Consider the following 20478-nt stretch of genomic DNA (forward strand, 5'->3'; position numbering starts at 1 on the left):
TTCTCAGTGTAGGGCTAAGTCCTTGGGCTAGACTGAGACTGAACTGGCCTCTGGGAAGCATGGTCAAGAGCAAGTTCACCCAGACATTCTCTTCCACTTGGGGCTTCTGGGGGTGATGGAACCAGAAGGAAGAGCGTTCGCTTCCTGGACAGGGGCAGCTCGATCTGACTGCGTCTGTATCAGGCCCATTTTGTAACAAAGGAGGTGGGGCCAGGCTAGGATTTCGTCTGACTCTCCCATTTGGCCTAACCAGGCCCCTCTCCCTCCTGTCCTCACGGGGGTGGGGGTTGGGGGGCATGCAGTGGAGTGACTTGGGAACTCGGGGGTGATCGTCATGGTTAGTTTTATGAGTGTCAGTTCTTTTTTAGGGGGAGGGGGCTGCCCTGGAAATGGGAAAGGTATGGCAGAGGGAAAGAGAAAACGGGGAGAGGAACTGGGTCTCTTACCTCATAGACCTGGAAAAAAATGGGGATTGAAGTCAGCATTTTGAAGGGGAGAAAAAAAGAAGCAACACTTAATCACTCATGTCACACAACTGGTACCTGTCTGCACTATACAGGGGTCTGAGGGCCAGTCTCACTGAACAGGGACAAAGAGCCACAGTCTCCTTTGGGGGTCCTCTCCTTCCCACAGGTGGCCGGGGGCTAAAGTGTGTCAGACCCATCCGCTGAAAGGATGTTGGAAGGGGCATCCAAAGTCAGCGTAGGGCTACCTGGAAAAATAAACTCCCCACTGCCTCTGGGCCAAAGGTGACACAGAAGTTCTTTGGAAGCCATCTGAAGTGTTCCACAAATACCTCTCCAGAAACCTGAAGAAATGGCTTCCAGGAGCACCCGATGCTTTGTGCACAGAATCGTCCCAGAATGTAGAAGGGCCTGGGGGCGGGAGGCTGGGGAAGGGGACTGGTGGGACATCCCCTCTGGATGTTTCCTTCTGTTGCCAAGCACATGTGACCCACTCGGCAGGGAGAGCCCCAGGGGGGCCGCGTGTGGGGTTGCAGGGGTGTGTCGGGACCCGAGGGCAATGGCTGGGGGAGCAGAGGAGAGCCGCCCGTGCTCTGAGCAGAGCCGCCGTGGGCCGGGGCTTAGTGTCGCAGGGCCTGCACGTTGGCGGTCCCGGAAGCCCGATTCCTGTGCTGAGGTGCACGTGGCCCTGCGCAACCCCCCACCCAGCGTCACCTACCCAGCTCTTCTTCTTCTTCTTCTTCGCGTCGGCCTCCTTGCCGCTGCCCACGCTGGAGTGGCTGGTAATGCTGTGCAGACTCGAGATGCTATCTGAGGAATTCTGCCTCTTGATCCGAAGCTCTAGGGGCCGAAGACAAGCGAAGGACACACGGGGTGGCTTTAGGGAGGATGGCGGCGCAGGGCGCAGGGAGCCGAGCAGCTCCTGGGTCCACGTCACGCATTTTGTGGGTCTTTCTTTCAACAAACATTACCGAGTGTCAAGCATGACTCAACATAAAAAGAAATGTCGAAGGTAAAAAATAAGAAGCAATGAGCCCCGTTCCCAAGAAGCTCCCAGTCTAGAAGGAGACACAAGTGTGCGCCAACTAATGAGCTCAGCTGGACGAGGTCTGTGAAGGGCTCGTCTACCCCGGCGTGGCATTCCCAGCTGACAGGGGAAGTCCACGCTTAGCCTTCTGAGCAGCTGCCGAGTTTTCCAAAATCGCTGCCGCATTCTGCATTCCTGCCAGCAAGGTAGGCAGGTTCCCTCTCCACACGCTCCCAGCTCTGGCCACCCAGTGAGTGTGAAGTGGCATCTCACTGGGGTTTAATGGGGATTTCCGGGCCAGCTAGGGGTACACTGGGCATCTTTTCATGTGCTTATTTGCTATGTCTATGTCTTCATGGAGAAATGCCCATTCAGACCTTTGGCCTATTTAAAAATCAGGTTACGTGCTTTTTTACTGTTGAGTTTTTCATATATTCTGGATGCTAGACCCTTACCCGACATATGATTTGCATATATTTCCTCCCATTCTTTGGGTTGTCTTTTCAGTTTACGGATAGTATTCTTTGAAGAACAGAGGAATCAGAGTTGCAGGAAAACAGCGAGATGGGAATGATGACTCAGGCAGGGGAAGAATTCAGTGAAGGGAGGGCCGGGTCTTGGAAATCCTGAGGTGCTGCCCATCTGTGGGGGTGGGTGTGAGGGGGGAGCTACTGTTCTGAGCAGCTAGTGAGTGCCTGGCACAGTGGTGAATGGTAACATACATTCTCTGATTTAACAACAAATTCTGGTTAGGTGCTATCTCCATTTTACAGAAGCCAAGTAAAATAGGTCCTAAACTCAGTAAGTTTGATTTTGGAAAAATGGGGTCATTGCTGATTTTAGGGAAAGCAGTTTCAGTCGGGTGACGGTGACAGAAGCAAAATTATAGTGGGGTGAGGTGTGACGGCGGGTGGGAAGGTAAGTGTGCCCGTGAAGTAAGGAAGGAGACAAGATTATAATGAGAAGGACACAGGTGGATCCATCTTTCTTCTCTGTTAAGATAAAAGCCTTCAGCAGCATTATAAGCAGTGGGGAGGGTGTGAGAAGAGGTCAAAGGTGTGGAAATGAAGGGGTGAGTGTGAGAGTGTGTGAGAGAGAGAGTGTGTGTGTGTGGGGCGAGTGTGTGGGAGGTGAGTGGGTGTGGAGAGTGTGTGTGTGTGTTGGGGGGGGAGCTGTTAGGGGACCACCCCAAAGCATCAGATAAGGGTCCCTCTTGGCCAGATGGGGCAGCACCTCCAACATAATGGGAGGAAAGAAATCGGATGGATGAGTATGAAGTGCTGGAGGGGACAGCCCAGGGAGGAAGGACGGCCTTGAGTAACGTGAGGAAAGCTGGCGCTTGCAGACCGTGGAAAGAAACACAAAACTGGCCAAGGACACGGACATGGACCGGCCAGCTGCCCGAGGGCCTCATGGAGTCCCTGTGGCACCAGACCACCGCTTGTCTTGACTCGCTCTAGCAAAGCGAGCTTGTCATCTGAGCCCATGTGGCAACTTGTGACCGCTGCCTCATCCCCCTTGGAGAACTGGCATGAGGATCAAACCAGGTTATATACACATGTGTGCACATACTAGATACACATACATGTGAGCACGCACACCAGACCACGTATACATGAGTGCACACAACACATTTATGTCCAACTGTGAGGTGCTGTTGGTTAGACTTCATTTCTCAGAGCAGGTGCAGGCTCACAGCAGAATTAAGAGGGAACAGGGTTCCCATGTGCCCCCGTGTCCACTCCCCCCCGGCCTCCCTGGAGGGTACACATGTCACAGCCGAGGAGCCCACATGACACATCGTCGTGACCCGGCCACGGGAGGCTCCGCTCGTGTTGTGTGTCCAGGGCTGGGCAGACGTGTAACGACAGGCACCCCCCACTGGTGTCACCTCACTGCCCTGACTCCTGTGTCCCCGTGCTCACCCCGCCCCCACCCTGGCAGCCACCGACCCCTTTGCTGTCTCCACAGCCTTGTTTCTTCCAGAACATCGTCGAGTTGGAGCCACACAGCATGTCACCTTTTCCGGTGGTTCTCTTCTCTTAGTGACGGGCAGTTAGACTCAGTGTCTTCCACAGCATCATCGCTCACTGCTTCTTAGCGCCAAGTGACAAACTCAGTGCCAAGTTTCATCACCTGGCTAGAGCACAGCTGACGTATCTGCTCACTAACTGGCTGCTCCCGGGTTGTGGCGATTACGAACAAAGCTGCAGTAAACATCGTGTGCGGGTGTTTGGGGGACATAACAATTCAGCTCCTTCGGGAAAACACCATAGGGCACGGGCGCTCCATCGCAGGGGGAGAGCACCTTTTGTTCCGTAAGAGTAAGGTCCTGTTTTAATGACCATCTCGGACAGCCCTGGCTCTGGCCTCAAGCGCAGGAGAACAGTGGGCGCTGCAGGTCACCTCACTGTCCCTGACCCAGGGATGGGAAGGCATGGCCCTGGCAGTCCTCACTGATTGGTCTGCAGCGTCACTCTGATGGGCGCCAAAGGGCCCTCACCTTCCAGAAAGTGGGCGTGGGACCTCGCACACTGGGCACAGGTAAAACTCTGCAAAGCCTTCCTCTCACCCCGTCCCCGCTGCCCCACGACCTGCGTCTGGGTCCTACCTGTGGACGTGCTTTCCGAGGCATTAAGGGCTCCCTGAATGACTGCTTGGGCCTCAGAGTTCTTTTTCTTCAGAAAGTCTATGGTTTCTCGCAAATCCAGCAGCTCGGTGTCCTAGGAGGGGAGCGAAAACAGAGCCATCGGTCGGGATGGGAGCAGCTGCTCCGTGCCCCCAGGCTCTGGGATTCTAGCAGCCAGGGTACAGAAGGGCAGGGAATGGGGCAAGTGCACCAGCGGAAGGTTGAGAATCCAGGGTGAGAAAGGGAGGGAGAAGCTGGCAGTCAGGCGCTCAGCAGAGAGGACGGCCCCGGCCTCCGTGCAGGAACCCTCCCTCGCGGGCCGGGCCCAGGCCCCTCACCTTCTCCTCGGCCGTCTCTGCCAGGTGCCGGAGGCGGGACGTCATGTTCACCAGGCTCTGCTCAAAAGCTGCCACGAGATTAGCCTGAAACAAACATAAGGACACGCCTCAGCTGCCTGAGGCTCGGGCCAGGACAGCACCGACCGGGAAGCTCCTTCAGCTCATCTCCTGCCCAAGTGCTGGGCGGTGCCCACAGGCCTCTCAGTGACTTTTAAACACTGATCTCTCTGCGCCGACAGGTATGATCACACAACTTCCGGAGGGACTGGCTTCCAGAGTCAACGTGGTACGGACAGCGTTTTGGAGGCTGTGGAGACCTGGGGCTGGCACTTGTCATTTACCAGAGACGGGACTGTCCCTCTGCTCTGGGGGAGGCCACCCCCCCAGGCCGTGCCTGTCATCTTGGATCCAGCAGGCTGGCCCCCACGGGTCCCAGGAGAAACTGGCACGTCTTCCCTCTGCTGCTCCCAGGTGGTCCTTCATCCTCAACCCATCCCTGCCGCTCCTTGTTCTGGTTTCTGCAGGCTCTTTGCAGAGCTAGAGAGCTGAGGACACCGCAGGGAAATTCCACAGCTTGGCCACTAGGTGTCAGGGCTGTTTCATGACGACGGAAGGGTGCAGGTAAGAGGCGGGCCCCGGAAAGGTGCCGCCAAGGCCACCCAGCGCATGGCCAGAACCGGCAGCAGGATGTGTAGAAAGGGGAAGGGAATGAGGCCAGGTCTAGAGAGGGGAACACTTGGGGACAGAGAAATGGCCCCCAGTGGAGGCACATGAGCAAGCTGGTGTCCCCAGAGGGAGTGGCAGGGCTCCCATGTGCTCTCACGTCTGACGCGCTCTCGACGCTTCCTGTTGGCTAACACTTTCTCTCCTGCTGGGCCCACCGTGGTCCTCTCCCTGTGCCCTTGGAACACTCCTGGAGGCTACTGTCCTGCAGTCCTGTCCTACGTGAGCCTGCGGGGCACAGCTGCCGTGACCCGGCAGGTCCCTTCCAGCTGCTGCGCAGCGGACTCCTGCACCCTGAGCTTCAGCGAGACCCCGCCTTCTCATGCGCTCCTGTACTTGCCTCTTCTCACTGGGGGCTCCCCCTCCTCTCCTATTTCCTCTCCTCTGAAACTTCCTGAACCCTCCCCCTCACTAGGGTGCCTGTGCGACCCCAGGCCTGACTGAGCGGCAGTGCATTTGGGAGGGTCAGTGGTCTGGGTGCCCCCAGCTCGGGCAGCTGGGAAGCTCATGTACAGGACAAAAACTTGGTCCGGAACCGGGATCCTGCAGAGAGCTGCGGGACCCTCCCTGCGTCTTGGCGTTGCGTCTCCTGCTTGAGGGCAGTGCTGCGACCTCAGCAAAAATCTGCCTCGAAAATTCAGAGCCGTCATGTCTGGGTGTTTGGTTTGTTCTGTCCCAGCCAAAGGGAACTTCCTGTTCTAAGAGCAATCACCCTCTCCATTCATCTGCATGGCTCTCGCCAGCCTTGCCAGCACGATGGCTGATACACTGCGGTGCGCTGAGTGGCGCACTAATGCTCTCTGCTCCCGCCGCCTCTCCCCCGCCATCTCCCAGACGTGGGTTTTCTGGGGCGTGTGGGACCTGACCCAGGCCACTGCTGTGTGGGTGGGTACAAGGTTCTTGTTTCTATTACAATTCTTATGGGTCCCATGAGTGGAGAAGTGCTTGAAATGAGCTCTGAACAAGCAACGTCTGGATCGAGGTTTGGGGACAAGAGAATAAAGAGAACAGCCAGTGAGAGAGAGCCGCTGTTGAAACACATCAGAAACAGGCAAGATCTTGGTGGAGAGTCTTCTGCCGGCTTCCAAGGGAAGACCCCAGGCCAGACAGCTGGGTTCCCCAGAGAGGAAGGGAAAGACAAACCCAAAACCACTGCGGAAACTGGAGACACGGTGACTTTTGTGCAATCACTTGGAACAGCCCTCCATATCCGCTCAGCTGTTGTTTACGGCGTTCGGGGGAGAACGGCTCTGTGTCCTGTGTGTGCAGCTTGGCCACAGGGGACAGATGACTCCACCCGGATGGAGGGCTGGCTGCATTTCTCCCCATCTCACGGGGTAGGAAAACCAAGGCCCAGGAAGAAAGAAGCTCATTCTCAATGGGTGGCCTGAGGACAGGTTGAGGACACAGAATTCTGGGTCAGGGCATCTCTGCCAGCTGCCCACGGAGACGGAAGAGGCCGCTGGAGGTGAAGATGAGAATGAAGCTGGGTTCCGAAGTGTCACGGTCACCGGACAGAATGCTAACGGCCAGCTCTGTCCTGGCCAGCTGAGGTGGGAGGAAAGACACGACCCCCCCACACACCCGGGCAGTGACAGGCTTTGAGCGCTCTGTGACATAATCCGTGGCAATTTCTGTCCATGGCCAGTGGCAAGGCTGTTTCCACCTGCACATGCAACCACTGACAGTCCTTTCTTTCTCCAGGGAGTTCAAAGACCAGCGGCCCCCACACCCTCTGGTTAGGCCGGGGGCAAAAACGGGTCTTTATAAAAATTGAGCCTCCGAGAGGGGAGGCCAAACCCCAGCCCTCCGCTCCCTTGCCCTTGGCGTCCACACCTGGGGTCCGTCATGGGACAACTGTCCTCCTTTGGCTGAACCTATCTAAGCTGACGCCCAATGACTGACTGCCTGGTGTCCCCGGCTTGACAGCACTCACGTTGGCAGAAAGCTGAGACGTCAGGGTGGCCACTTTCTCCTGCGACGACTCTAGTTCTCTCCGAAGCTTCCGGATTTGCTGTGAGAAAACAGACACAAAGTCACACAGCAGAAGTGTCAGGTGTGGGAGGAAAGTGGGCGCAGTGGCGTTCGCGAGCAGAGACGAAGGCGTGGCGCCCTACCTCAGACTGCATCCTCTCCTCAGCCTGAAGAAGGGAGCAGGAGGAGAAAGGGAGAGAAAGGAGGTGTTACTGCAGAGGTGAGGGAGCCAGGCCCCCGAGCAGGGCACAGGACTTGGCGGAGCGCGACTGAGGGGTGACGGGCTGAACGGTCCTGGCCCTCTTGTCATAGGACTGGGGCTTCAAGGACAGATTCCTCTGGAGCTCCTCCCCAGCCAGCTTTGTCACTGCCAAGAAGGCTGGGAAATGAAACTTTGGTTCATCTAAAGACCTACCCTTCCTGCAGCCCACCTGGAGGGTGGACGAGTTAGGGACAGGGCGAGTCTAAGAATGAAGGTGCCCCCCACAGCCAAGTGCAGTGCCCGGGATGCGGGGCCACGGGATCACCTGGTCAATTCTGGGCATGGTCAGGCTCTCGGGGACCTGGACACCTGCCTATCTCCTTGCCACAAACGCGTCCCCCTCCCACGGCACAGAACGGCTCTGTGACACGGGGATTCTCCGTTTTTCAAAGGAGGGAACGAAAGGCACCAGAGTTGCTCAGGGATTGGTGGTGAACCCAGAAAGACCAGGGAGGAGATGGAGTGCCAGCTGGGGCTCCCGGCTCTCGTGCCCACCCCAGCCAGCCCCCCAGCTGAAGGAGGCTCTAGGGGCAGCGCAGGGGGCGGGGGGCTTGTCCTTACTGAGGAGTAGGTGGACGACGCACTGGACGCCAGAGACAGCACCGAGCCATGGACTGGAAGAGAACAGAACACAGAGTGACCACGGGCCCTGGGGACGGAGGGCTTCCCGGGAAGAGCCCCGCGTGGAGTGTGGGCTCTGGGCCTCGAAGCCTCTGGCGCGAATGGAAAGACCAGGACGGGCACCCCACCGGCAGCACTGCCGCCCAGAGCAGGCGGGCCTCTGCCCAGTGTGCGTGGTCTGGGGTGGCCGGGCGCCGGGCTGAGGGAGAGGGTGGTCGCAGTGCTGTCATCTCATCTTCAGGAAAGTGCATTCTCGTCAAAGCTGCTCAGAACAAACCCTGTGACTCTGTCCCCTTGTCTCAGCGCTGGGGACGCGCTGAGATCCTGGGGACCACTAGGTGAAGAAACCCTGTAAAACCCTCGGTCTGACCACTCAGTCGAGCCCCCCGACAGGTCGCAAGCCCGACGCCGGCGTGAGCATCTAGAGACAGTGGCGGAGTCTCGTCTCCCCCAAGGCCAGGCCTCCCCGCTGAGCTGGTCACGACACCACAGGGCCCTGCCTGAGGCCGACCTTCAGAATGGACTTGGAAGACAAGGAGGTGCCTGCTTCTTTGAAAGGATCTAAGAGCTGCCATTGTGTCCCTGTGTGTCCCATGCACTTGAGACACTGGGGAGGGGAGGCAGCTGCTGGAACGAGGGGGGAGCTTCTCAGGACACTCTGAGGGCACGCTGAGCCCTTCCACGCTCACGTCCCCCCCAGCCCCAGGCCACATGGTGCAGCCAAGGTTTCTGGGCCCCCAGACCCTTCAAAGGCATGGGAAGAAAGACAGATGGCCCGACGTGATGTCCTGGGAGTCATGTGTGCGTGGTGGTTGTGGAAGTGGTGGGTGAGGGCCCAGCAGGGCTGGGATGAGCGTGAACCGCGCTGCGTGAAGTCTCACCGTCGTCCGTGGGGTCTCGGAAGGATCCTGACCGAATCATCCCCTTGGGTCTCTCGGCCAGGGACAGGGTGCTCCCCATTTGGGAGCCGCTGTACAGCTCGAAGGCCGCCTCGTGGGTGGGGATGCTGTTGGAGCGAGTGATTCTTGGCGTGGTGGCCGCAGTGGGACTCACTGGAAGGACAGAGGGAAGGGGACAGGAGAAGGACGGGGCAGGAGAAGAGGCAGGGTCACCAGCGCTCCGGGCCCTGGGGAGTGGAGCAGCAGGAGAGAGGGGGCAGGAGAGGAGGGGGGGGTGGGCGGCGTGCCAGCAGGTGGGGCCAGGAGGGGTCTCCGGGGCCACGAGCCCAGATGGAGGAGGGCCCTGCCGTCTGGAATGAAGGGTGAGCAGCACTGCCCCTGGACAGGCTTTCCCTCAGTCCTGTGTCGCTCTCGAAGGATGGGCCGGGGGGGAGGGGGGCAGTTTTCCAGAAACTTTCCCATCGCCCGGATGTGCCAATGAACATGGGCTCTTGCAGTTTGGTTCACTACAACAAGCCTGGCAGGTGGCCGGAAGGGGATTCAGACCAAAGTCAGCTCCAACTGATGGGAAGTGCCAGCTAGAGAAGAGGGCTCGGCGTTGTGGGAGGGTGGGAGGTGCTCCCTACCCAGCAGTGTCGCTCGGGTCGCTGCCCACTCTAAGCAGCAAGCAGCCAAGGCCCGCTGGGCCCAACATTCCCCTGGGTGACGTCTGGTCGGGCTGGGCCGGCCCCTGCAGCCTGCAGAGCCCGCCCCCCGCTACCCCTGCCGGGGTGACAGCTTCACAAGCAGCCACAGGCAGCCCCGGGCTGTTCTCCTGCGCCAGCCGGGCAGGTGGACGCTAGTGTGTCCACAGGCACCTGTGCAGGGCAGGACTGCACATGTGCCTGCCGGCCTCCCGAGGACAGGCTGTCATCACCTCACCCAGCCCCTCGTCCCGCACACACACGCATTTCCTCTCGCTCGGCCCTCCGTGGAGGCCCCGTCTGCCATGGAATGGCCCTTCAGGGAGCAGAGGACCTTCCTTCAGAGCCATTCCCTTCTCTGGGCAAAGTATGCTGATTCCTAGTTTTCCCCAAGTCTCCCTCAGTCACCCCACGGGACGTGACGGGTCCTCATTCTGTCCTTACTGCTTCCTTCACTTGGCTGGAAAGGACATGCTCCAGAGACTCAGCCAGCAAACGGCCTGCCCCAGGCACTGTCCTGAAGGGCCCACTGGACCCATCACGCCCGCTGCTTCCCGACCAGGCGGGTGCCCTCCAGGCCTGCACACCTGGGCGTCTCCTCTGCCCTGCCTCTGACTCAGAGGCCCTTCCTAGTTTCCTAGCCCTTCTCCTCAGCCTTTGGAAAGGGTGTGGCCATGGCGAGTCACACTGCTGAGCCTGCAGGGCTAGGAGGGCCCTGGCACCGCCCCGCATGGGGGAGTCTGGGCTTTTCTGGGTTGGGGGCAGACCCCATCCTCAGCAGGCAACCTCTCACCTCCTCCCTCCCGGCAGCGCTGGCTGTGGGCCCCTCTCCAGAAGTCACTGCCAGAAGCCTGGGTTTATGGCTTTCCCACGCCTTCGTTCAGACCCTCTGATGCTAGGGTCCCACACCACGTGCTCAGGGGCACGGAGCGCTTTGCCTTCGGTCTTATTTGGATGGGTAAACTGAGGCACCATGTGGCAACCCAATACAGCGCGAGTCAAACAGGAGACGAAACCCCAAGCCCAGCTGGCTTGGTGAGGCCTGCTTCACCCCATGCCACCGTGGGTGACTGACGACACTGACCTATGTTGGTAAGCTGGCCTTTCGCACTCAAGGACATGGAGAGCGCAGGGGGCGAAGGCAGCTCTGACTGGTCGTCCGACTCGGGCAGCCCACTGATGGTGTGGGAGTGGCGCCTCTCCTTGCCATCCTCCTGGGACTGGAGCTGGTACCTGTCGGAGGCAGCAGTACTCAGTCTGGGCAACCACAAAGTGGGATGAGGTCTGGACGGTGTGCAGATTCTGAAGCAGGAGAAAGAAAAGGAGGAGCCGACGGGATGCCCCAGGAGGGGAGAGCAGTGGTAACTTGGGGCTCTCTCCCAGACCACGAGGGGGCTGCAGGTCTAGCAGGACCCTCTACGGGTTCCGGAGGTGGGGGCTGAGGTGACGGAGGAGGCACTGGAAGGTGTCCCTGGACCTCAGGACAGAGCTTTCTAATCCTGTATGTGGCTCTCGGGCAGCAGGAGTCACCTGACTGGGGGGCTCAATGCTACAGTAACAGTGGAGGACTCGCTGTGTCCCCCTCTCCCCTTCTGGACAACCAGAGGCCCTGATCTCCCTTAGATGTGGAGGGAGGAAAACTACAGACAGGACGTTCGGCCAGGGCTGGGACAGCACAGGTGGGCACAGGTGAGGTATGATTCCCGTGTGCAGACTTGTCTGTCCTCTGTCACCAGAAAGAACACTGGCTCTGAGGCTGACGCAGACCTAGGTGGAAGTGTGGGCAGGGCACTTGCTGGGAGGGAGACGGACAGGAACCACATACAGTGACTCATACAAGCGGCACCAAAGTCATGACTGGGGCCTGGGAGAGGTCACCTGACGGTTTTTCACTCGGACCAGAGCCTGAGTGTAGGAAGGAAAGCACGTGCACATGTAAGGGTTACCTGAGCCCTTTCTTGGGCAGAGTATTCCGATCCCGCTGATTACTGTGGAGAAAAAAGAAAAGAAGTGTATAGGCCCCTCTTAGAAACTAGAGTTTGGGACCCTAGGTCCAAGGTACGCACCACCTGAACACAGGACCTCAGGCTGCGGGCCCCTTTGTCTCTAAAACCAAAGAAGACAGCTGCAGCCTCTTGGCTCACAACTGGAGAAATTTATCTGAAATGTTGAATGCTTTTCTCTGATTAGGAATCAGAGTGCAGTTAGCTATTGAGAAGGTCACATGACGGTCGATGGAAACCAGGACATAATCTAACAGAAATGATTTTGGACTAGGAAGCAAAAGCTTCGGATGACAGGTCAAAGCAGTGATGAGATCTTGGTTAAGTCATTGAAAGCCTGTGTGCACTGGTTTCTCTATTTATAAGGTGAGGATAATAAGAAACGAAAAACACCCTGGCTATTTCGCGGAATTCTGGGGCAGATGAAGCTGCTACTTGTATTCAAAGCGATGGCAAATCGGAGGTGGCCATCACGTACGGGCCGTGTTACTAACGGAGGTGTGAGCCGGGCACAGGGTCAGACTCGGGCCCAGCCCTGCCTCTGGCCACCCACCTGTCCAGCTGCCCAGCTCGGGGGCTTCCGCTCCAGGTCAGCTCTTCTGTCTCTTCCTCGGGGGGAGCGGCCGGTGGGGCAGGTGGAGTGGGGGTGGGGGTGCTGCTGGGGAAGGCACTGGGCAGGCTCATTGGCATCTGGAGGGACTCCATGCTCCGGTGCAGGCCTGAGAGTTTGGGGTACATGCGGGCCTCCTTTGGGACGCTGAACCCACTCATGAGCTCCAGGCCCTGGGAGAAGCTGGCTGAATTGATATTGAGGATGGGGGCCGGACTGGGCGTGAAGCAAGAAGAGAGAGGGCCCCCGGTGGCTGAGCTGGCAGCGTGCAGATCCGGGCCCTTCGGAGCGTGGGGGTCACTAGACGACGGCAGGTCCAGGCTGTTGGAGTTGACCTTGTCCAGGCTGGCTAGTGAGGGTGGCTTGACAAAGCTCTTTGCTGCGGCCCTGAGACAAGTGAAGAGAGAAGAAACTATTGAGAATGGCGGAGTGAGAGAATCAAGAGGCAGATGAGATCCCGGCCTCGCCTGCTGCTTATCCCAGTGATGGTGGACACATTGGAAGGAAATCCGATACCTGACGTGGGGCCTCTTCACGTCTGAGCAGTGGGGACAGCACAGGTGTATGGGAGACACAGGCACGTCTACACATGTGCGTGTGTGCATGCGTGTATGTCTGTGTACGCAGTGAAACCACCTGCACAAGTGCTCAAGAAGGTGAACTTGGGTCTGGCAACAGCCCAAGCAGGTGAATTGGGGAAACAGTTTTGAAAGTGGGACAAGAAGGAACCCGCAGGCAGGGGCGCCCAAGTGACACTACAGAGCCCAGGGACGAGCCACCGTCACAAGCCCGAGGAGTGCAGGGTGGGGGAAGGACCCCGGAGGACACAGACGGGGAAGCCGCTGCAGTGGGTACCTGACGGGGGTCGGTGGCAACTCTGCCAGCTTGGTGGCCGGGGGGTGGCCGGCTGGGTTCTTCGCTGTGGTCTCCGGGGAGCCGACACTCCTCAGGGAGATGCTGTCTGCGTCCAGACCCACGGCCTTGGCTTTGGCCTTCTCCTTTTCGCGGTCTGTCTGGTTGACAGGGGCTGGCGTGGTGCGCCCGCTGGCCACCTTGGAAGGCTCCTTCAGTCGGGACGGCGTGAGGCCGCCCTGCTTAGCGCCCAGCAGGCTGGGGTCGATGCTGCTGCTGGCGGGGCGCGGCCCAGCCCGCCCGCCGGTGACGCTCATGGAGCTGGACTTGGCCGGCCGGGGCAGGCTGCGGTACTGGATGGTGGAGCGGGCTCCCGGGGCCAGGAAGCCGGGCTCTGCGCTGTTCGACACGTCGAGGCTGGTCTTACGACCATTCACTGGCTTCACGGGGATGCCCGAGCATTTCTGGATCTTGCCGAGCGTGGCCGAACCCCCAGGCTGCATGACGGTGGCTGTGCCCGTGGCAGGAGGCGGCTTCTTGTAGCCGAAAGAGCCCGACGTGGAGGGCCGGGCGATCCCCGAGGGCGGCTTCTTGGCATCACCCAGGCGGTCCCGGCCGGCATCGGAGGAGGAGCGCTGCAGCCCCGTGTTCCTCACTGCCAGCTTGCCCTTGTCCGTGGCTTTGCCTTCAGGTTTGCCTGCAAGAGCCACGATGGGGGACAGAGAAGCTGCAGCCACCGTGACGTGACAGTCCCTTCTCCCCCTCCATGTGTCCACGTGTCACAGGATTTTAGGGGCCTACGTACCAGCCACTACAGAAGCTGGTGACATCTCTTGGCAGAGGGAAGGGACCCTGGGTGGGAGGGGCCTAGGGTTTTTGTTTTGTTCTGTGTTGTGTCCAGCTTCCTGCGTAGAACATTCCACTTTGGTTAAAACGGCAGAGGAAGCATAAAGAGTATTAAGAAGGAAGCGCGTGTAATGACTGGTCTGGGAAGGAAGAGAGGAGGGAAGCAAATGAGCCAGACAGCGATAACCACTGGTGACTAGAGACAGAGGGAATCACTGATGAGGGCGAGAAGTCGCCCAGGGCCCTTTGGAAGCAACACACATCTACACGTCTGATGTCTCCATTTTTTTAGGGGTGACAAGCGTGTCTGGGAAGATGAACACACAACCAAACGTCTGGTGAGGGAGGAAGGAAACCGATATGGGGTGTCTGAGGCCGCACTGCCTCCTCTGCCCGTCTTAGGCGTGTGGTTTGGGCTCGCACTGAACCTCCGGGTTCTCATGTCCACAGAGGAGGTGGGTGTGGAAACCCAGCACTGCTGTCACGGGGCTGCTGGGAGACCAGAGGAGGCGTGTAGAACAGTGTGTAAACGTGTGCTGTCACCCCGGGGTCAGGGAACACAGAGGAGCAGCAATCGAGGCAGCTTGGCCCCTGCCCCTTACGTCACTCGGGCTCACCTGCAACTTTGAGGGCACTCTGGGCCGTGTGAGTGATGGGGGAAGTGACGGCCACGGGTGGGCTCTTGCCCTTCTTCAGGGACCCCGGGTGTCCCAGGCTGATGGGCTTTTTCAGTTCTCCGACTTTGGATGCGTCGTCACAGCTCTCAGGCCGCTCCCTGCGCCACTTAGAACTCCCGGGCTCCATCTTCAGGCTCCCGCTGTCGTACTCCAGCTTTGGGGGGGCCTTCTCCTCCGATTCACTGAACCAGCTCAACCCGCTCTCTGCCAGTGAGCGCTTCTCTGAGTCTGTGCGCAGCTGCAGAGAGGAGCAATGTAAGACGCTCGTGGGTGGGACGGGGGTTAGCCCTGCTCCTCCCAGAGTCTTAAGTCCCCCCCGGGAACTGGTGTGAGCACCAAACATGGGCACTACCCACGAGGACAAGAGCTAATGTGTCAGGTGACTGGCTGGGAGCCTCAGGGGTCTTCTGCCAGCTCTAAGGGGACTGGTCGAGCCACGTGGGAACCAGCGCCATGGGCATTGCTCTGGCTGCCCCGTGCCTCGTCGTGACATGGTGGCCCGGGCGTCTGCAAAGCCACGTACCACTATTGTGGAGTTCCTGCGAGAAGCGGTGGGGGTGGTCGGCAGGGAGTTGAGGGAGGAGCTGGCGTTGAACTCTTCCGAGCTGAGGTTGTCTGAGGCATCACTGAGCCCACTGCTGATTGAACTGCTCTCATCCCAGCTGCAGGACCGGAGACAGAAGGGTTAGCCGGCGCACTGATGGGGCAATGGCCGGTCCAGCACACACTGGCCTGAAGGACAAGGCTTGGGGGATAGGCCCGGGTCTGCAGGTCACCCCGTGTGATGTAAACTGACTTGTCATTTGGAATATTCTTTTATAGAAGGAAGAGACTGTCTTCATGTGGAAAGAGGTTCTATCTCTTCAATAGAAAGACACATTACAAAGATAGGTGACTCTTGCATCGGTCTAATTATACAAACCAACTTCTCCTCCCTGTAAACAGCCTCCATTCTTCCAACTGCCACGTCTTTGTTCATTTTCAGACATGCTCTGTGGGTGTTTCCCCTCCCTTTCCCACATTTCCACATTTTTAAAACAAGGCCGGGAAAAGCTTCTCTTCCCCAGAACAGCTTAGGCTTGTCATTTCTCGTTCCCACTGACACAGTTCACCCCCTGGGATCAGGTCCTCCTTCAGAACCCCAAGGACCGCACAGGGCCCCACACCTCAGGCATGGCCACGCACAGGGCCAGCCCTGGGAACGGTCTCACTCTCCTGCCGCCGCTTGGAGTCTCCAATGTGCGGAGTCTGGGAGCGGCTGTTGTCAAACCCGTGTCCCTATGTCTTTTTACGAAGAAGCCTGGTCCGCGTAGTAAGCGGCTCGGTACAGCCTCTGCTTCGGTGTCGCTGGGACCCCACCCATTTCCGTGGCTCTTTGCTGTCAGAACAAGGGCACGGTCGGGACGTGTCCTCTGAACATGTCCCAAGTGGCCTCCTCTCCCACTGCACCCGACCCTCTTGTTGTGGTCTTGCTTGCTGTTCGCTGGTTCCTCTGTGATCACACATTCCCTCAAACTCTGTCTCCAACAACCTTGCTTCAAAGGTCCTGCTTTACAAGCCTTTCGCCACATCTGTGACTTCCTTTTGGACCCTAGAAAGGTCTTCAGGCTGCACTCGGGTCTCAGAACCCACCACTGAGCTTGGGCCTTCGGGAAACTGCTTCCCAGGTGTCTGCGCCGGACCGCAGGAATCCATCTCGACATCCCCATGCCCGTTCACAGGCCTGTTTATCAGCTTTGCCTGTGTGAGAGGACGACAGAGGCTGAAGAGGATTTCTGTGAATTGGCTAGAATCTGGAAAATTTCTCTTTGATGTATTTTGAGTTTCCTATCATGGAACCAAAATCAGACATGCAAGCCTTCTGAGTCTGGGCCTGGACCCCAGCTGGCCTCGCTCTAGCTCATATGCCGGGAACAGGGGGGCCGGTTTGCCCATTGGCCTTGCTGCTATGCAGTGACCACTCCAGACACACTGAGAGAGCAGAGCGATTTAGATTTTATTACTATGAAATACGGCGACGATGAAAGCTTTCCAATCCTAGTGGCTCTTCTGGGTCAGGATGAGCTCTCTGGCAAGCAGACAGAGTGTTCACAGCAAGCGGCATTGGGTCAAAGGCAGGGGCAGCCTGTGGCACTGAACCTGCCACCTGAGCTTACCTGCTGGTAAGCAAGGTCCTACAGAAGGGCCCTTGCAAAGAGCAGGACTGCAGTAGCCCCCTACGCCCGAGGAAATCCCTCCTTGGCTGTACTCTCACTGCAAGCTCGATGCTGAAACAGGGCGGGGAGGGGACTTCACCTCAGACTCTGGTCCTACTTGCTCAAAGGACAGTTCTCCCAAGTCACAGATTCTTTCCCTATAGTAAGAAAGTGTGACCCTAAAATCACCGGGAAGCTTGGCTAGAGAATTTAAAGATTGGAGACTCCACTGGAGGGAGCGTATTTTCTTTCTTAAACAACAAAAAAAGAAAAATCAGGAAAGTAATTCACGCTCTAGTCAAGACTCAAACATTCCATAAAACTATAAGGGGAGGGAAGAACGCCCCTTGGCGGCCCTCCCACATTTGCTTCTAGGGTAAGCACTGCCGACAGACCCATCTGCTTCCTGCTAGAACACTCTGCATCTCTGTCTCTGGCCGTTTGCTCTCGGACCCGAGAACAGGAGACATCATAGGACCACACCTCCCATCCCGGAAGGCCTCTATCTGGCCGGTGCTGGAACCTTAGTCCACCTTTGTTGCTCACTCTCTCCTTTTAGCCAAGTACCTCTTCCGGGAGGTTTGTGGGAAAGGATGCGTGGGAAACAAACTTGGTAAGATCTCACATATTCTAAAGCATCTTCACTCTGTTTTTACAGGTGAGACTTGGGGAGGCGTGGGACCCTCCGCTGACAACACGCTCCCTTCAGGGCGGCCAGGCGCTGCCTCGGCTGCTGCCACTCAGACTCCGGGAGCACCCTCAGTGTGCGACCTGCTCGTTCCCTCTCTGAAATATTTAGTGATGTGGATCGGTGCAGGCCGGCTCCTACCCACTGCCTTGGGCCTTTGAATCCAGAAGCTCATGCGCTGTAGTGTGAGGAAATTTCCCTAATGATTTCTGTGAGGATTTTCTCCTCCCCATTTCCAGGCTCTCTCTTCTCGAAGGTCTTGAAGATCAGATGATAGGTTTTGAGGCGGAGCCTCTGCTTTTCATGCTTGTTTTCTACACCAGCCATAGCACTCAGTCTCAGCACTCAGAGGCTGCCGTAAAGTCTCTTTGCGTCGTTTCTGGTTCCAATGTGGCAGCAGAAGGAATATGTGAGGGGGGCAGGGCTCAGCGCGTGGGGCCACTGCTGCTGCCTTTCCACCCAGGCTCTCTGCTCACCTGAGCTGGAGTTTGCTACCTCCCTTCTATTCGTCCTTAAATTCGTTTCTCACATAGATCTCAGGTGGCAAAGCGAGGGCTGCGGAGCCACAAGGCTGGTGGAAAATCAGCACAGAGAACTTAACATTCTTTTATAACCCAGTCTGTTTATAAACCAAACAACAATCACTAACAGGCAACTGACGCACAAGATGAATGTTCTCTCGTACATTCACAGCAATTTACACCCCTTTCTTTGAATGGTGTAAAAGTTTGTATTCTGGGAGGCCTATTGGAGGAACGACGAGACTATCGCTTTCGCCCACCCTGGGGATGGAAGAGGAAATGAGTCTGTGTGAGCATTTAGGAGCTAAAGTCAGATATAAACGAGACGATGAAAATGACTCTCGTCAAGGGATATTTCTAAAGTGCTGGAAAGGTTATAGAGACAAATTAAAGCATTTTCTCGGCAGGATATCCATTTTCCCATTTACAGGTGTCCTCATATCCCTTAATCCTCCCTTCAAATCTTCAACTTTTCATTTCCTCTTTCCACTGAAAGTATCACTATTTCCCCCCGTCATCCTATCACAACCTTAGTTGTCTCCAATTCCTTTTCCTCACTTCCCTCGTCCAGAAGTCCTGCTGACTGTCACACTTGCCTCTCCGCTCTCTTTCCTCCCATGGCTCCTCCTGCTCTCGCTCTCGTTCACACCTGACGTCCTCTCTTGCACTACTGTGCACGCGTCTCATCGGCCCCACTGTCTGCAGATGTGCCCTCCCTCCAACACACACTGAAGGTCACCAAAAGCCCCATCACCCCAAAACAGCATATACCAAAACCCTCATTAGCTCGCTGGTGATGTAATAAATCCGAATTCTAGAGCTGGCCATTCAAGACTATCCACGAGCCATTCACATAGTGTACTGATTAACAGCAAGGTCCTTGGAGCCAGAGAGTCGGACAGCACGTCCTATAAACTCTGCTAGGATTAAACGCAAGTCTCAATCTGGCAAACAGTCGCTGAGCTCCTAATATTTACAAAGTGGTGTCAGTTGTACGGGCATTTCGAAAGTGATGACTGTCCAAAAGGAGCTCACAACCCCAGGGCAGAAAAAGGTGTATAAATGAAATGAACACCGTATCAGAAGTATAAGCAACGTACATAAGAGGATTCAGAGAAAAAAGTGATTTAGTTCTCCACCCACGTCGAGAAGTGGGACTGCCATGTTAGGCACAGATAAACACACTGCACAACACTTCCTTCGTTCCCACCATGCTCCCAAGTCCCACATCCCCTCGGTTCCTAGCAGGTGACCAGCTGTCTCACCAAACTTGTTTTTGGAAATACAGGCTTGCACGAGGAGCCACTACACAACGATCTGTGTGGAGCTGGAGATTCTGGAGTCCTGCCATTACCACAGGGACCTGACAGCAAAGGACACGAGCCCCACCCACTTCCCATGAATCCTCCCTTGCTCTGCATTTTGAAATCTTACCTTTCTTCAAGGCCCAGATCAAACACCATGTTCTCTGTGAGGCTCTCCACAGCCCTCCTTGTCAGAAGAAATCTCATTCTCTTTTATGTCCCCACAGACTCATCTGTACCTCTGTCCGAGCGTTCTGCCTTTAAACAATTGTGTCCACACATCTCTTCACTCGGCTCTATTTCATTGAGGGGTAGGATTGTCACACACCTTTGTACTTTGTACAGAGTGGGCCTGTACATACTTGCAGACTGGAAATCCTGGCTTACGTGAAAGCAGGAATGCATAAACGCAGGGAAAGGGTGATGATTTCATCTGTTCTCCTATTTCCAGAGGATCCTTGCTACAGTGGGAATTTAAAAACACTCTCTTTTTAGAACTTCCAGTTCTCTGCTGAAATTCCCCATCTATTCAAGTATGCAATCACCCTTTTCTACTACACCCTCAAAAATATTTATCAAAAATGTCTTACAGTCCTTGTCCACCAATTCCAACATGTGAGTCATCTGTGGGTCTGCTTCCATCGACTATTTTTCTCTTGTAACCATTTTCTACACGCCAGATACTGTGTGTGTAAGAATGGCGATGCACTCTCATATACTAGGAGAGGACGTGCCCCTTCCTCGGGTGGGCTGCCAGGACTGAGAGCTGAATCTGGCCTGTGGCAAAGCCTGGGCTGGACTTCGTCATCACTTTTGATAAAGTCAGTTCAGCACTGGTCTCAAGTGCTCTGAGGGCAGGAGACAGACCGCCCTTCCTGAGGGGCTTAGAATCGGCCAGAGAGACTCCAGAGCTGTCTCCATGCCTTACAGCCCAGGCTTCCGGGCGGCTGTGGGCTCCCTGACTCGGCCAGGCCCCGTCTATGCACTCGGGGAAGGGCCTTCCCCTACTCTGCCGCCTGCTCTCAGCTGTGTCTTCGCTGCTGCTGGGCACCCATGAGTGCCCTGTGCACACGGGTGGGGACGGGGTGTCCTGTTCAGCTGTCTGCACTGCCCTCAGTTGTCACTTCGCTGTCACTTCGCGTGCTCACTAAAGGCCTCATGG

The 20478-nt window shown here is 56.9% G+C and overlaps 1 protein-coding gene across 14 annotated transcripts in view; it reads right to left on the minus strand.

Annotated features, from left to right (window-relative positions):
- The window catches only part of NAV1 (neuron navigator 1), a gene marked incomplete at its 5' end in the record, with an annotated part of 179078 nt that overhangs the window by 15710 nt on the left and 142890 nt on the right, over positions 1-20478 (minus strand). For 5 of the 14 annotated variants that reach the window (XM_081038903.1, XM_081038904.1, XM_081038910.1 and 2 more), the window contains 13 exons: positions 1183-1304; positions 4103-4214; positions 4459-4542; positions 7118-7195; positions 7299-7322; positions 7979-8031; positions 8920-9090; positions 10705-10853; positions 11567-11608; positions 12177-12620; positions 13089-13782; positions 14549-14846; positions 15132-15270. In XM_081038903.1, the coding sequence (XP_080895029.1) occupies positions 1183-1304; positions 4103-4214; positions 4459-4542; positions 7118-7195; positions 7299-7322; positions 7979-8031; positions 8920-9090; positions 10705-10853; positions 11567-11608; positions 12177-12620; positions 13089-13782; positions 14549-14846; positions 15132-15270 (2410 nt within the window). Of the gene's footprint in view, positions 1-446; positions 456-1182; positions 1305-4102; positions 4215-4458; positions 4543-7117; positions 7196-7298; positions 7323-7978; positions 8032-8919; positions 9091-10704; positions 10854-11566; positions 11609-12176; positions 12621-13088; positions 13783-14548; positions 14847-15131; positions 15271-20478 lie in introns of all 14 variants that reach the window. The other 9 variants (XM_081038909.1, XM_081038913.1, XM_081038906.1 and 6 more) reach the window with 4 other exon arrangements.

This window comes from Rhinolophus hipposideros, assembly GCF_964194185.1.
Source record: "Rhinolophus hipposideros genome assembly, chromosome: 26".
NCBI classification, from domain to species: Eukaryota; Metazoa; Chordata; class Mammalia; order Chiroptera; family Rhinolophidae; genus Rhinolophus; species Rhinolophus hipposideros.